General features: G+C 41.1%; 1 protein-coding gene across 1 annotated transcript; it reads right to left on the reverse strand.

Annotated features, from left to right (window-relative positions):
- Positions 1 to 380: 380 nt before the first annotated feature.
- On the reverse strand, positions 381 to 12,800 carry SLC25A4 (solute carrier family 25 member 4). The gene is made up of 4 exons (XM_089669607.1): positions 12,590 to 12,800; positions 4,067 to 4,553; positions 3,831 to 3,971; positions 381 to 1,025 (listed from the first exon to the last, which is right to left on the reverse strand). Exons 1-4 carry the CDS (start codon positions 12,698 to 12,700, stop codon positions 868 to 870), a joined length of 897 nt encoding a protein of 298 aa, XP_089525733.1. The 5' UTR covers positions 12,701 to 12,800; the 3' UTR covers positions 381 to 867.
- Between the last annotated feature and the right edge of the window lie 1,431 nt (positions 12,801 to 14,231).

Raw genomic sequence — 14,231 nt, forward strand, 5'->3', positions numbered from 1 at the left:
GGTGTGCATTGGACATGCTTTTAGTGTATTTTGCATTTTTTTTTGTGGAAAACAACCTACTTGAAGCAGGCCAAAGCCCCTTGCCACATTCTGAGGTCATCCTTAAAAATCACATTTAACATTTCATGGAGAGGATTTGGAGAGGAAGCAGTCTATGACCATGCGGATCTCTTGCAGTCTTCCACCAGCAATTCACTTAGTGCTGCTACACATAATTTATACAGGGCAGAGATCAATTCCTGGTTTGTAATATACCCTTGACACTAACTCATGTCTATGCATTACATAAATTCAGTATAAAAATATACACTGACTCAAATGAGTCTCCCAGATCTGTGAGCTAGTTTGGTCTGGAAAATGTGAAATAAAAAATACAAAGCTTTGTTTTTTGTGTAGTGTTTATTGACGTCCAACCCTATGTAAACAGGGAGGGATTATTACTATTGTACTTGGAGGTAACAGTTATAATAGACTTTGCTAGACATACGTATTTTATTTCCCGTATTTATAAAGTACATAGCTACACTTCTTTACACGTCGCACAAGTTTCAGTGGATGCCCTTACCAACCTGCTGAATGCAACTGACAAGTGACATACCCCAAATCATGTATCACTTTGTATATGATGTTGATTTATCTTCTAACAGCATTTCTGAGTTAAATGTAACTCACTGGACTATGTCATGGAGGAACCTATGTCAGAGGCTGAGAAAGTGTTACTATACAGTAAATGTCATTGCTTGTTGCATATCTCCCCTTATGTCTTTTTCAATTTCCCTAGGAAACAGCTTTGTGTCCCTGAAACCTTATGCGTCACTGAGTCTTCACAACATATTTAGAAATGGTTAAATAAACAGGTTTATTCATTTATGCATATTTCTTGATTTCATCATACAGTACGAGTACAAATGCACCGCCCATGCCTCTCAATACATTGGACCAGGCACCCTTAAAGAAGGCTTTAGATCCTTCATCTTTAGCAATCTTCTTCCAGCAGTCAATTGTTCCCTTGTACATGATATCAGCTGCAAAGACATCAAAGCATATTGTGAAGAGGGCGATACAGGCAATTAAGAAATGCAGTATAATTACAGAACAAAATCAGCACCCATTTATGTAGCAAATTCTCTGCTAACATCTGAAACGGCTGCCACTTCATGGACAAATAGATGCCCTGACATAGTCATTAGACCCTACCTCTTGTTAGCCGTATATTTCAATTGGGAGGAAAGCTGTCAAATCAGAAAAAGGAGACGCAAGGCCAAAGGATAAAAGTGTCCAAATAATCATTTATTAATTTGTTTTAAAAAGCAACCAATGTGCTTTAGGGGTAAAAAAAAAAACCCCCAAAAAAAACTCCCCCTTTATCTGAATTAGCAAAAGCTCTATTTTGAGCCCATTTAAGGTTCTTATGTTAACTGAAGCCCTGATGAGTGCTCTTTCTGACCTGAAACACGTCTGTTTTTTAGTGTAAATTAATGAATTTGAACTCTTTTATCTGGCACTCCTACCATCAATGCATGTTCTTTTTCTGGTAACCTCCTGGGGTACCCACTGGAGGGTAGCCCTGTCTGTTGTTTTGTCTTCTCACTACTTTCACATCAAAGTCCCAGCATCTCTTGGATGCTTTTTACTTCACTGAAGTTGAAGTGAAGTGGCAGATGGAACTCTGGTTACAGTCTCTCCCAACAGACACTAAGAGAAGGCAAGAACAAAAGAGTGCACACCAATGTGTGCTTGTCCCCGACTTCAGATTCATAAAGTATTAGTAACTGAACACCTGAACAAAAGGAGTTTATTCTCTTTTTCACACACATCTTTCGTCTCATCAAGACTGCAGGGAACCGGTTAGATGCTACTCTCCAGGTGTTATAGGGTCCCAGAAAGAGGTTACACTGCATGTTTCCCACTGTAAACCCCAATTGCTGTAGGTGCGGAACAGCCAGAGGAACACTCCTACACAATTTTTGGTCCTTTCCATGGATCCACCCCCTCTGGTGAGGTGTCTGCACACTGATCCAAGATCTCAGGGGTCTTTCCCTAGAACAGGACCAAGTCGCCTGTCCCTCAGGTTGCTCTTAAAACATAAATATTGAATTTCATTTGTGAGACATCTTTTCAACAAGACCAAGGCCTGCATACCAGCACATTGAAAGTCCCCCCCCAATTCAGTGAGGCCCGCTTTCGCAAGGCGTAGTTCTATTGGACCCAATTTACATTCTCTGAGAAGTATACAAAGCTCCTTGTGTCCAGTCTTGCTTAGCAGAGGGTCCATGACTTGCGCAGGATTGCACTTCCCTGCCCCCCCAATTTTTTTTTTTCCTTTATCTTTTCTTCATATTTCCACTTATATCCTCCTTTTCTGTCTGCCTCATTATATAAAAAAGAACTCTTTGGCGGGGAACTGGGCTCTACCCCCCTCCCCCAACAGCGACTGATGTCATTCTGATAGGAGACTCCTTGCCTTATTTGTTCATGCACTTGCTGTATTTTGTGTCACTATAAATAATTTTAAAAAATGGTAATTGAACACATCAGTCTATGATTTTCAGATGTTTATGGTATGAAAGCTTACAAAAAAGATACTTATAAAGTAAACTTCTGAAAAGCATCTGGTAATCTCAATATCAACATCCCTGCCCTCATTGAAGTGCAGGAAATGGGCGATTCAGCACAGATGTGCCAATATTTTTGGTATCTAAGTATGGTCTAGATAGAAGGTGCTGGTGCTTAGCTCAGGGTCAGAGGACTGTGAATAGGACGAAAGACCATGTCACAGGCCATTGCCAGTATCAACTCAAGCATCTCTCCTTAGTTCAGATGATTCAGAGATGGAGGAATGTTGTAGGAGAAAGCGAGTTGACTGCCTGATAGTGAGTTGTCGCCAGTGACAGAATCACTAGTGTGACATGGGTCTAAAGCTGGGCACACACTAAAAGTTTTTGTTTGTTCAGCCCCTGCTGTGCTATTGTATACTGACTGCCAGAGCACACTGATCAGCAATGGATGCACTGATTGGATGCTGGTCAGATGTTGGTTTTCCAGCATGCCCGTTTGACAGAAACTGGTAGGGAGTCCGGCTTCTGTAGAACAGACAGCTGTACACATGGGCTGGAGGTCAGCTGGTTCATGCCGATCTGACCGATTTCGGACAATTTTTGGCCCATGTGTACAAGGCTAGAAAGTGGGTTGTTAGGTTACATTTTAATGTTAAGGCTTACTATAAGAATTGGGTTACTGCTTAGGGGGAGATTGATGGTTAAGTGCCAGGGTCAATTTTAGTGGTAAAATTCAGTGATGGGGTGAATATTTTTGAAAGTTTGATTTAGGAGAATGTAGTGGTTTGGGGGTGGCTGAGTATAGAGGTGAGGGTGGCTTGTTCCTTTTTTATTGCTGTGTCTGGATGAGTACCACTGTCACCAGGGATGAAAAATGAAAAGAAAAATCCACTAGAGGCATGTGTATTGGTAACTACTGTCTAAACGGTGAATTTTCACTCCTGTGGAGGGATTTCCTCTCACTTTTTGTTGTATATACATGACAAGATGTGGAAGGAAATGACCCCAATGGGATGCAAATTAAAAAAAAATGGACTGAAAAAAAAAAAAATAACTGCATAAAGACTACATACATGCGCTGATATGTTCATTTCAGCAAAGACGATTTCACTCATTGGAGTGTGATTATTAGTAGATTTGGTCTGTTTATGGCTAATGTGCTATTGTTTTTGCAAACATCATAGAGGCAATTTTACACATTTACTGACAAGTACGTGTGTCTGAGCTGTCATTAGTATTTCAGAAATACACAGTTCTAGCTATGAGACTTACCTCCTTTCCTGCCAGACTGCATCATCATACGACGTCTGACAGTGTCAAAGGGATAGGAAACCAGACCAGCTACAGCAGTGACAGATTGAGCAATCATCCAGCTCACGATAATGTGCACATTCTTGGGATCTGGCAGCATACCTTTTAATAAAAAACAGTAACACTAACTTAGTATAGTCCTACCACAGGATATTGTCAACAAAATGCCAACACAAGAACCAATAGTTTTCTCTTACCCTTAGCAGTATCATAGACACCAAAGTAAGCTGCTCTGTAAATGATAATACCCTGGACAGACACATTGAATCCTTGGTAGAGACCTTTAAAACCATCTAACTTCCAGATCTTGGTTAAGCAGTCTCCAAGGCCACTAAATTCTCTCTGGCTTGGACCTTTGCCTACATCAGCAGCCAGACGGGTTCTGGCGAAATCCAGTGGGTAGACAAAGCACAGGGAGGTAGCACCAGCTGCTCCACCAGATGCCAGATTACCAACGAAGAACCTCCAGAACTGAGTGTGCTTGTCTACACCCCCCAAAAAGATCTGCTTGTACTTGTCCTTGAAGGCAAAGTTGAGAGCTTGTGTTGGGAAATAACGGATGACATTAGCAAGATTGCCTCTCCAGAAGGAAATGAAACCTTGTTCCTTGGGGATACGGACCACGCAGTCAATGATACCCTTGTATTGTGCCTCAACTGCAATCTGCTTGCTGGCATGCTGAACCTAAGACAAAAAAAGAAAGAAATGAGTGAAGTATCCTATGTACCGAATCATACTGTATGAGCACATTCCAACCTTTGTTTATTCATGGTATGTCCATGTTCATTTGTTCAATACTAGTTTAAAATGTGATTCATTGCACTCTATTTTTGAAGGTCACCTCACCTTTGATCACTTTACTTTTCTCCCTAAAGGAAACCTGTACTTGGGAAGTATGGTGCTACAATCACTGACCACCTTCTGTTCATGCTGATTTCTTTTACCATGTAGTTAGTGAAGCTAGAACTTCTGATTTGCAATACTTGTCACGTGTCAGTGAAGAGGAAAGTATTAAAGTCACTGCATCAGCATGAGAGCCAGAAAACAAGCATTTTCAAGAGGAATGGTGAACAATGGCACACTATGTTTTTGTCTTAGTAAAGATTTGCTTCATAAAAGAAATATATAGGCTGCCACCGCTCACCTGTCCTAAAAATGACAGTTGCCTGGATCTCACACTGATTCTTTGACTTCATTCCCGTCTCTAGATCAGTGTTTCTCAATCTTTTTTCAGTCAAGGCACCCTTTAATATTATGGATAGTCCCAAGGCACCCTTTAAAATTATGGACAGTCTTGAGGCACCCCATTCTAAAATGTGAAAAACTATTCTAATAGATTTATTTAACGTAGCAACATCCACACATGTAAGACACCCAACATTAGAGGTGATTTATTCTTCCAAAGCATATACACTTTTGCACACTGGTACTGACTAGTATTCCCATGTTTCTCTTCTCCCTCAGTTTTTCTCCATCACCGAGATAATGTGACCCCAGCACTGATGGAGAGGGGCAGGGGAGGGTCAAACAAGGATGCTGTGCAGGCAGCTGACATCCTCCTTATCAACTGATGATGTCATTGGTTGTCAGGATGCCAGCAGCTAGAAGGTCGTAAAGGTGTACAATGAAAACCTGTGACTTTGTGTAACTAAGGCAGGCCTGTATACAAGTTTTGGGCAATTTTTAGACATTTTGCCAAAGCACCCCTGACGAAACGCCAAGGCACCCTGGTTGAGAAAGGCTGCTCTAGATCACTAACTTGAGGCATCTATACAAATAGAAAAGGAATTCTGCATGTCCTTTTGACTTTCATTTGGTGCATCCTTGTTTTAGGTCAGTGAATCTGAATTTATGAAACCAGACACAGCCAGGTAACTATCATTTTAGAAGGAGGTCAGCAATGCCAAGAAACAAATTTTCATATAACAAGTATTTTAAACAGGTCACATGTTATTGAATAATGTCCAGTTTGTATTAAAGTGTCACATACGATAGATGATCCTGACACTTGGCAATGCCCACATTCTGATCATGGCAGTGTGAGAATGTAGTTACCCAATGACTGATATGTGTAGTTACTGTATTAATTCCTTGGGGGTTATATAACCATTTTTAAATAGGCAATTGACATTCTGTGCGTGGGGTGATTCAGTTGACAGTTTAAAACTTCACAAACTAATTGTCATATCTTAGAAACAGAGACAGAAAAGTTTGACAACATTCTCTAGGTTTACTAGAAATATGGTGCAAGATAGCCATGGCTTCCATGGTCATAATCTATTGGTGGCCATAGCAGAGGCACAGAAATCTTCTGGCAGGGTCAAGCACTGGCATTTATTTTGGAAAACTATAGTATTCAGACAAGGTTTGTAACCAGTTCAATGACCTTTCCTTGATAAATAATGGACAACAGCATCTATGAGCATCTCATAGACATAAAATTGTCACCCAGTCTGGTTGAAACAGTGGCATAGGAAAACAGCCATGTAATGTCAAGGAGCAGCACAACCCAAACTAAAACTATTACAAGATATGACTCATTCACTAAGTATAGTGGCCTCTAAAAATAAGTTGTTGACTGGTTGATTATAATCAAGTTATGAAACTGTCATATATTTCTGATCAATTGATCTTGAGGTAAGAATTGATCAGCCTAGAGCTGACCCTACACTATACAATCTGACTATAAAATCTCCTCCAGAGCTACCATCATCTATTTAAACTGGCCATAGATGGATCGAAATTTCAATCCATCTATAGTCAGGCTGGTTGTACTGACGTCAATCTATCCATGTATAGAATACATTTTGGTCTAAATGTATGAAGAAAGACAATTTATTTGATAGACTTTATAACAGAAAGTAAGGGAAACTTTTGCAACATTTGGGCTTTTTATTTTTATATAGTATTAAAGTGTTACTAAACCCAGCACCCTGCGTTCACTATATCTGGTCTCCCATAGTTCACGCTACATGGAAATGCAATTATTTTAGTAATTATAAATGGCTAAATACCTTTTCTCATCAGCAGTTAGAGCAGTCCTGTGACTTTTCTCAGTGTCCAGCAGAGCACTTGTTAAAGCTTGTAAGAGGAGTTTTCATTCTCCCCGATTGTCCTATGAGGCTGCATAACCCCAGACCCTCTGTTTGGACAGTGCTGATTGGTCCTGTGCTGATCACATGCACTCTCCCAAGAAAGAAAAAACTCTCTAGCAATACACACCAAACTGAACATGTGCAGCTTGCCCCCAAGGCTCTGTTCTATCAGAAGTTGGATTGGGGACAGTAGAAGAAAGGGAGGATCAGAGAAGATCAAAAATCCTTTTTACACAATGTGGAGGATTAACCCCTTAGGATCCACAGTGAGTATGACAAGCATATGTTACTGCATATACAGACTGATTTTACTGTTGTGGGTTTAGTAACACTTTAAATAAAAAAATCCAGTGGTTAATAAATACTACTAGCTTTCTCGAGAAATGACATAAAGCTCATCTGGGTACAGTGTTGAATGATTAAGTAACTGTCAGTCAAACTATCACAGCACTGAAATCCAAAAAATGTTCTAGTGATAAAGGGGCTGTAAAATTTGCCTGTTCGTTTCCATCCAACCAGATCTGACGGATGGAAGGTGAATTAGATCTCCATCTGTCCCTTTTTTGCGAGTCGGATCGGATTGGATGTCAGCGGGTGTAAAACGGACCCATAGAGGAGAGTGGAGGTTCCGATCGGGTCCTCCTGAGAAATAGGCAGACAGACCCGATTGGAACGTCCATGTGAAAGAGGCCTATGGTTAACAGCCATGCAACCATCATCCTTTAGAAGGAGAGGTCACTTCCTTGGTTTTCATTCTCCCACTGATGACACAGCAACATTGTAACTTTTTTAACAAATCACAAGATGAGAGGTAGCAGCAGGGGCTGATCTGTGTCAGACATTTGGGAACTCAGCCAAGAACTGCACAAATGGTGTCATCTCTGAGCCATCTCAGTCCAGGAAGTAGATGCTGATCCTGGCTAAACAAAGATGGCTTCATTTATCTGGAACAAAAACAGAGGAAGCAGTAGATACCTTGACATGTAAAACTAGTGGCATGAACAAGAGAAAATCAATGATTTCTCCAACTAGAGAAAAAGCTTAACATTTATAGAGAAAAAGCTTAACATCCCATCTAAAATGTATTATTTCAGCCAGGAGGTTACACAATCTTGTTACACTGTTTTTCACAGATGAAAAGAACAATTTGCTGAACAGTGTAAATCGTCTGAAAGTTTAAACTATAGTAAAAAATGCTGTTGAATGCTAAGGCTACATTCACACGGGCGGCCAGAGGCAGATAGTTTCTGCGTTCAGAAGAGGCTAAATGCTGCCTCTGGATGAGTAATGGCTGCATACAAACTTACTGATTAGCTGCGGTCAGTTTGTGTGTGGTCATAAGGCTGCATTCACATGGGTGCAAAGGGGTGGCTAGCTTCTTGCTGGTGGTTCTGAACACTTTCAACATACATTGTGTGTGAACAGGAGCAGCTGTCATCAGCGGCTGTCAGATTTCTACCCTGTACAAATCAATGCCTGCTGCAGGCGATGTTCACATGTAACCAATCATCTGAGCGATTGCCTGCAAATAGAGCCTCTGATTGATCCCGGATGCACACAGTCTGCATTCAAGTAGGTGTTTTTGTACAGATAAATGTGTGATATAAAACTCCAGTACCGCTATATACTTCCAACTGGTAGTCCCCCTAGTTTACCCTACAGCTAGCTTCTCATATGTGTGATAACTTGAAGCAATTGCTTTACACAGCAAACAAAGGTGCACTATACTTTGTCAAGTATCAAGAATTATTAAAAGTACCAAAAATAACAAGTATTTAGTTAACTATTCATTCACTTATGTAGGATATCCTGGGATTACTTGAAGACCAAGCATTTTCTGGGACATTTTGTTTACAAGTTTAAATCCATATTTTTTTCTAGAGTTCCGCCTGAAAAAAAAAATAAAATAAGTCAGCAGCAACAAAAACTGTAGCTGCTGACTTAAAATACAGACACTTACCTGTCCCTCGGTCCAGCTGTGTCCTCACCACCGCTGGATTCACCGGCCGTCTTCTCTCCCTGGCACCGGCATCTTCAGTGTGGGCATTCAGCTGTAACAGCTTGCGGCTTCACAGCCCGGCACCCACTGCGCATGTGCGAGAAACGCTACGCTTTGTGAATGGCCCCGTAGTCTTTTGGGACCTGTCACGTGTCCCGGAAGGCTACGGGGAGGGAGGGGGAGAGGACAACTTCTGCTTCCAAATGCTTAGGCGATCTCAACGGAAGTGGGAGCGGGTACCTGTCAAATTCGGGTACCCCTCCCCCCCCCCACTCCCCAAAGGTGCCAATCCTTAATGGGGAGCGGGGGACCAGACCTTAAAGTAGATCTTCCCCTTTTGGGTGGAGCTCCGCTTTAAACTTTTAAGTATTTGCGCAGTGGTTTTTCAAACGCAATTTGTTTGGAAAAAATACACTTTAGTGAATTTTAAAAAACCCCCCACAAGATATACCACAATTTTTTTGGTAAAATATGAAATAGGATATTACGGCGACTAAATAGTTACCTAACATGTCACACTTTACAATTGTGCATGCTTATGGAATGGTGACAAACTATGGTTTTAAAAAATCTCCATAGGCGACGCTTGAAAAATGTTTACAGGTTACCTGTTCAGAGTTATAGAGGGGGTCTAGCACTATAATTATTGCTTTTGCTCTAACATTCGCGGCAATACTTTTTTTTTTCTCTTATTTTAAAAAATGTTTTTTCAAAAAGTCCCCAGATCTCTTCTTTACCCTAAAAGCAAAAGATCAATAAAAATGTGTTTGAACTTTTGCTTTAAAAAAGAAAAAAATGTATTTACTTCCGCCACTGACCGGATGTGACATCATGATGTTGCTCCAGTCCTCCATCATGATAGAGCCAATCAAAGATCATAGAATCTTTCATCTCCTCCATCTTCAGCCAGCTGAACCATGGGATCATTTCTTGGGCCTGCCAGTTTTAATGTCCCCTCCCAGCGCTATGGAAAGCTATCCAATGGCTGAAGAGCCTCTAGGACCGCTTTCAATATAAAGCCGGCCATCGGCTGAAAAAAAAAAATAAAATACGGGGTTATGGCTGATAACCACGTGAGAACCGCATTATTTATAATATGTATTGTGGTCTTCACTTGGTTACAGAACCTATGCTTCCTAGAAGAATGCTACCCAACCTTAGGAATGAGGAAACTGAAAGAGAGTGGTCTTTGAATGACCCAACCATGGCCCGTGGCATAAATGCTGTGTGTTTATGTGTGGGAGGAAGGGGTTGGCAGCAGGGGCGGACTGACAACTCATGGGGCCCCGGGCAATAGGGGATCATGGGGCCCCTGTGTCCTTGCCCAAACTCAAAAAAGCCTATGAAAAAGGTACCAGGGGCATCTCATGGGGCCCCCTACTGACCCCAGGCCCTCGGATAGTGCCCCAGTTTCCAAATGGTCAGTCCGCCCCTGGTTGGCAGTATGTGCTGTGCCATAGGCTGGGTTTTAATGCCCACACTTTGCTGGGTGGCCAATGAGTCTATACCCGCTCACTGCATGCTCCCAGCACTGACCTGTCGAAGACAGCTCTTAGTCTGGGCTAGAGATCGGCAGCTGGAGAAACTGCTTCTAATCATGTCACCACTGTGAAAGTGGTCACATGATCACCAATCCTTTCCACCCCCTGGACCAGCTGACCTGTTTAAAGGGACACCTGGGTAGGCAGAAAGGGGCTAATACATCTAGGATTCCATTCAAACAGCAGATGTGGATGACATTTTAAGGACTTTTGAATGAAATGAGTTGACTCGATGGCAAAAATGAATGTTCTAATAAAGTTGAGCAATACATTACAGTCTAATCATGAATACATACAGGTGTACTAAATAGGGTTGTAAATGTGCATAACAAATATTTTGATACATTTTCCAGCACTGAAGAAAACAGATAAAATGTAGCAACACATGTTTCTCAGTATATAAACAGTGCCATGCATGTTATTCCAGTGTAGTCATTATTAATCCCCTTTCTTTTATTATACTAGTGAAATTATTTATGCACTTAGGCCTGCCCAAAAAAAAGTAAAATAATAATAATTATTATTATTAATAATAATAATAATAATAATAATAATAAAAAATAATAATTAAATAATAATAGTAATATATATATATATATATTAGTGTCAAAAATAAAGCACAGACTTGCTAAACTAATAGTGGCTATACACGTTATGATCTGAACACAAAATTGGCCAATATGCCCAAATGTAGTAATTATTGAAAAGATGCATACTGTTTTATCGATCGATTTTTGAGAAAAAAAATCATAATTATTCTGATCATTCTGGGCAGAAAAATTTGATCATAGGAAAGTAGATAGATTGATACGATTGTTAAGGGTCACCATAGGTTACAATCTCTCCATAAAATCTTTGCACTTTTAATTTACTTAACTTAATTTTAATTTAATTAACTTTTTATTACCATAACTATGTATTATAAGCACCTACCCAATCTAACCTATCGATTTGTATACTACTCTATACATGTCCTTGCAATACATGTTGGTAGATGTAATGGTGGCCATACACACTTTGATAAATGATTGATGATGATTTTTTTTTTATCGATTTCTCCTGATAGGAATAATTGATCTATAGTGCACATGACGTCCCGCACACTAGGAATTGGATTTCTATCCATTGACGATATGATTGCAAGTTACCGATTGCATCTCTGTTTTCACCAGGTAATCTTATTATCTGATTACTTGAAATAAAATAGAATTCATGAACAAAGTATCTCAGTACTGCCAATCGATGCAAAAGTGATTGATAATTCTCTACCTTGGCTGACTGACTCATTATGATTAAATCTGATGTAAATTAAATAATAATTAAGTTATGCTTATTCAAATGTTTGTCAATTTGATCATTTTGAATGAATCACACATTGATCAGATAATACAATCGAAGAGTAGATGACCACCATAAAGGGGATTGTACAATCAGATCATAACATGTGTGCTGAGCTTAGGTGTGTGGTGCATTAAAAGATTTAAAAAATCTTCCCATTTTTATTTCCAGACACAAAATGGATTGACAATCCAATGGTATTGATATTTAATATCAATCGGTGTAAGGTAACCGAAGTGTGGTTTGTATATACGAGATGGATACACATAAAAAGTCTGCCATTGGTTGGCTGTCATGGCTGATCTGCTATATGTCAGAGTGTCTGGGAGATGGACTTGGCATGTGTTCCAGTGCTGCCATGTGACAGGTCAGGGCTAAAAACAGTCAATGGGCAGATCAGAGTACACTTTCCATATTTAGTCACTCACAGCTGCCTCTTCCATGTCACCAGGAGCCCACCCCACACACTCCATCCTGTCACTGCCCATCTTGACTCATGTGCTCTACTATTAACGACTAATTCTGAAACTATAAAATGTGACCTTCTACAATGCATGTCCTATATCTACCAATGCATCCATACAATCACACCTACACCAATAGGCACCCAACCTGCACAATACAGGGATGTAGCCCTGGCAGATCCATGCATCATACAAAATCCAGGCAAGATTAATCCATATCCGTGCAATCCCTTCTGCTGTGATCACACATTCTGTCCATTGGAGAATCAAAGGATGGTCTTACCTGCAGCAGCAGTTTGACTCTTTCAATGGGGGCAACAGCAGTCTTAGAAATAGCTGCAGCAATCCCACCAGCTAAAAAGTCCTTGAGGAAGCTGATCACTTGGTCACCCATGGTGGAAGTGGCTGAGATGAAGCCCCTGCTCCCTTACTAGGCAAATGTGTCCTTCCCCACACAGCTCCTTGCCTGCTGTGCCAGCCAAAATAGGGCGACTGGCAGGCTGAGCCCTCTTTATAAAGACACCTGATCCCCCAGGGGTGGGCCCCCCACCACCCATTTCTATTGGCTGCTGGGCCCCCATCAGAGGGCATAGGGGGCAAGGCAGCCATATTGCCTAATGGAGACCCCCATGCCACTGATGTTGAGAGGGACATTTAAAGGGCATTATAAAGTTATCTGGTCCTGAGGGAAGAACATTATGTCACAGCATGTCCTTAAAATATTAATAGCCTGGGAAGAATGCAGAGACAGAGAGCAGGCTGAGTGCCTTCCATACTATCAGGATCACTACCAACTGTACGGACATGGACTTAGATTTGTACAATGAGTTTTATTTCTCTGTTTTATGGATGTTATGTGAACCCTGCTCTGCGATTCTGGATTGAGTCAAGTCATCATCTGTTGCTGCACTCCTCATGTCATCCATAATGTGTGCAATGACAGCTGTCAGCAAAGTGCTAGCCCTGTGTGCAGTGGCAGCTGTCAGACTGGCCGCGCAGAGTTCTAGCCCTGTGTGCAGTGGCAGCTGTCAGACTGGCCGCACAGAGTTCTAGCCCTGTGTGCAGTGGCAGCTGTCAGACTGGCCGCACAGAGTTCTAGCCCTGTGTGCAGTGGCAGCTGTCAGACTGGCCGCACAGAGTTCTAGCCTTTTGTGCAGCAAACACTGCTGTCATGGTCGGTGTGTGTGTGTAGGGAGTGCATAGCCCGATCTCTAGTTCAGCTTGGACGAACAATGAGGACAGGCTGTGATCAGAGATGTCACCTTCATCCACTTCCGACTGAGCCGACTACTAGAGGACCCTTGTCTGTCACATTGAAGGCATCATGTGACACCAGGGTGACCGGAGAGGACAAGCTGCTCCTGGATCTTCACAGGGGACAGAAATAAATGACACCACACGCAGGGACTGTTCATGCCATGATGTCTACTGAACACATGTTCCCTGTGCCAAGGTTGTCAGGAAGTGGGGCTAAAAGCTGTCATAAAACAATCACTGTTCAATATTGACACTAAAGGATACCCTTATTCTCCAAAAATAATTCGTAAACATCCACTACTTAAAGCAATGCTAAACCCAAAAGCAGACACATTAGATTGCAGCTTACCAATTCTTAGATGTGATGGCTGCATTAGTTTTCTTTTTTGGGCTTTTTCTTTATTTTCACCTGGTGATCCTGACAGTCAGAAAAAACTATGCTGCAAATGTATCAGTTAGAGGGTTGAGACAAACCATTACCCATTGATAAGAATGCTTACAATGATCAGCTTTTATTCATTTCTCAGAATAAAAAAAACCTGTTGCTGTAACTGTTACAGAGTGTTAGCTGGAGTTGAATTTGTTAGTTAAGTCCATCTAATGGTTGTCATACACATGTAATAATCTGATCGATTGATTCTGCACAGAATCAGATAGTATGATCTGCT

The sequence above is a fragment of the Staurois parvus genome, unplaced genomic scaffold (genome assembly GCF_062004578.1).
Source record: "Staurois parvus isolate SC_StPar_1 unplaced genomic scaffold, SC_StPar_1.0 ptg000080l, whole genome shotgun sequence".
In the NCBI taxonomy this organism is placed as follows: Eukaryota; Metazoa; Chordata; class Amphibia; order Anura; family Ranidae; genus Staurois; species Staurois parvus.

What these genes read in the sequence shown, in the direction of transcription:
- SLC25A4 (XM_089669607.1), bottom strand. Translation starts at nt 12,700, where the DNA reads ATGGGTGACCAAGTGATCAGCTTCCTCAAGGACTTTTTAGCTGGTGGG. An exon ending in GAGTCAAACTGCTGCTGCAG is followed by an intron (nt 4,554 to 12,589) that starts GTAAGACCATCC and finishes TTTTTGTCTTAG; the next exon opens with GTTCAGCATGCCAGCAAGCA. An exon ending in TGTCTATGATACTGCTAAGG is followed by an intron (nt 3,972 to 4,066) that starts GTAAGAGAAAAC and finishes TTTTATTAAAAG; the next exon opens with GTATGCTGCCAGATCCCAAG.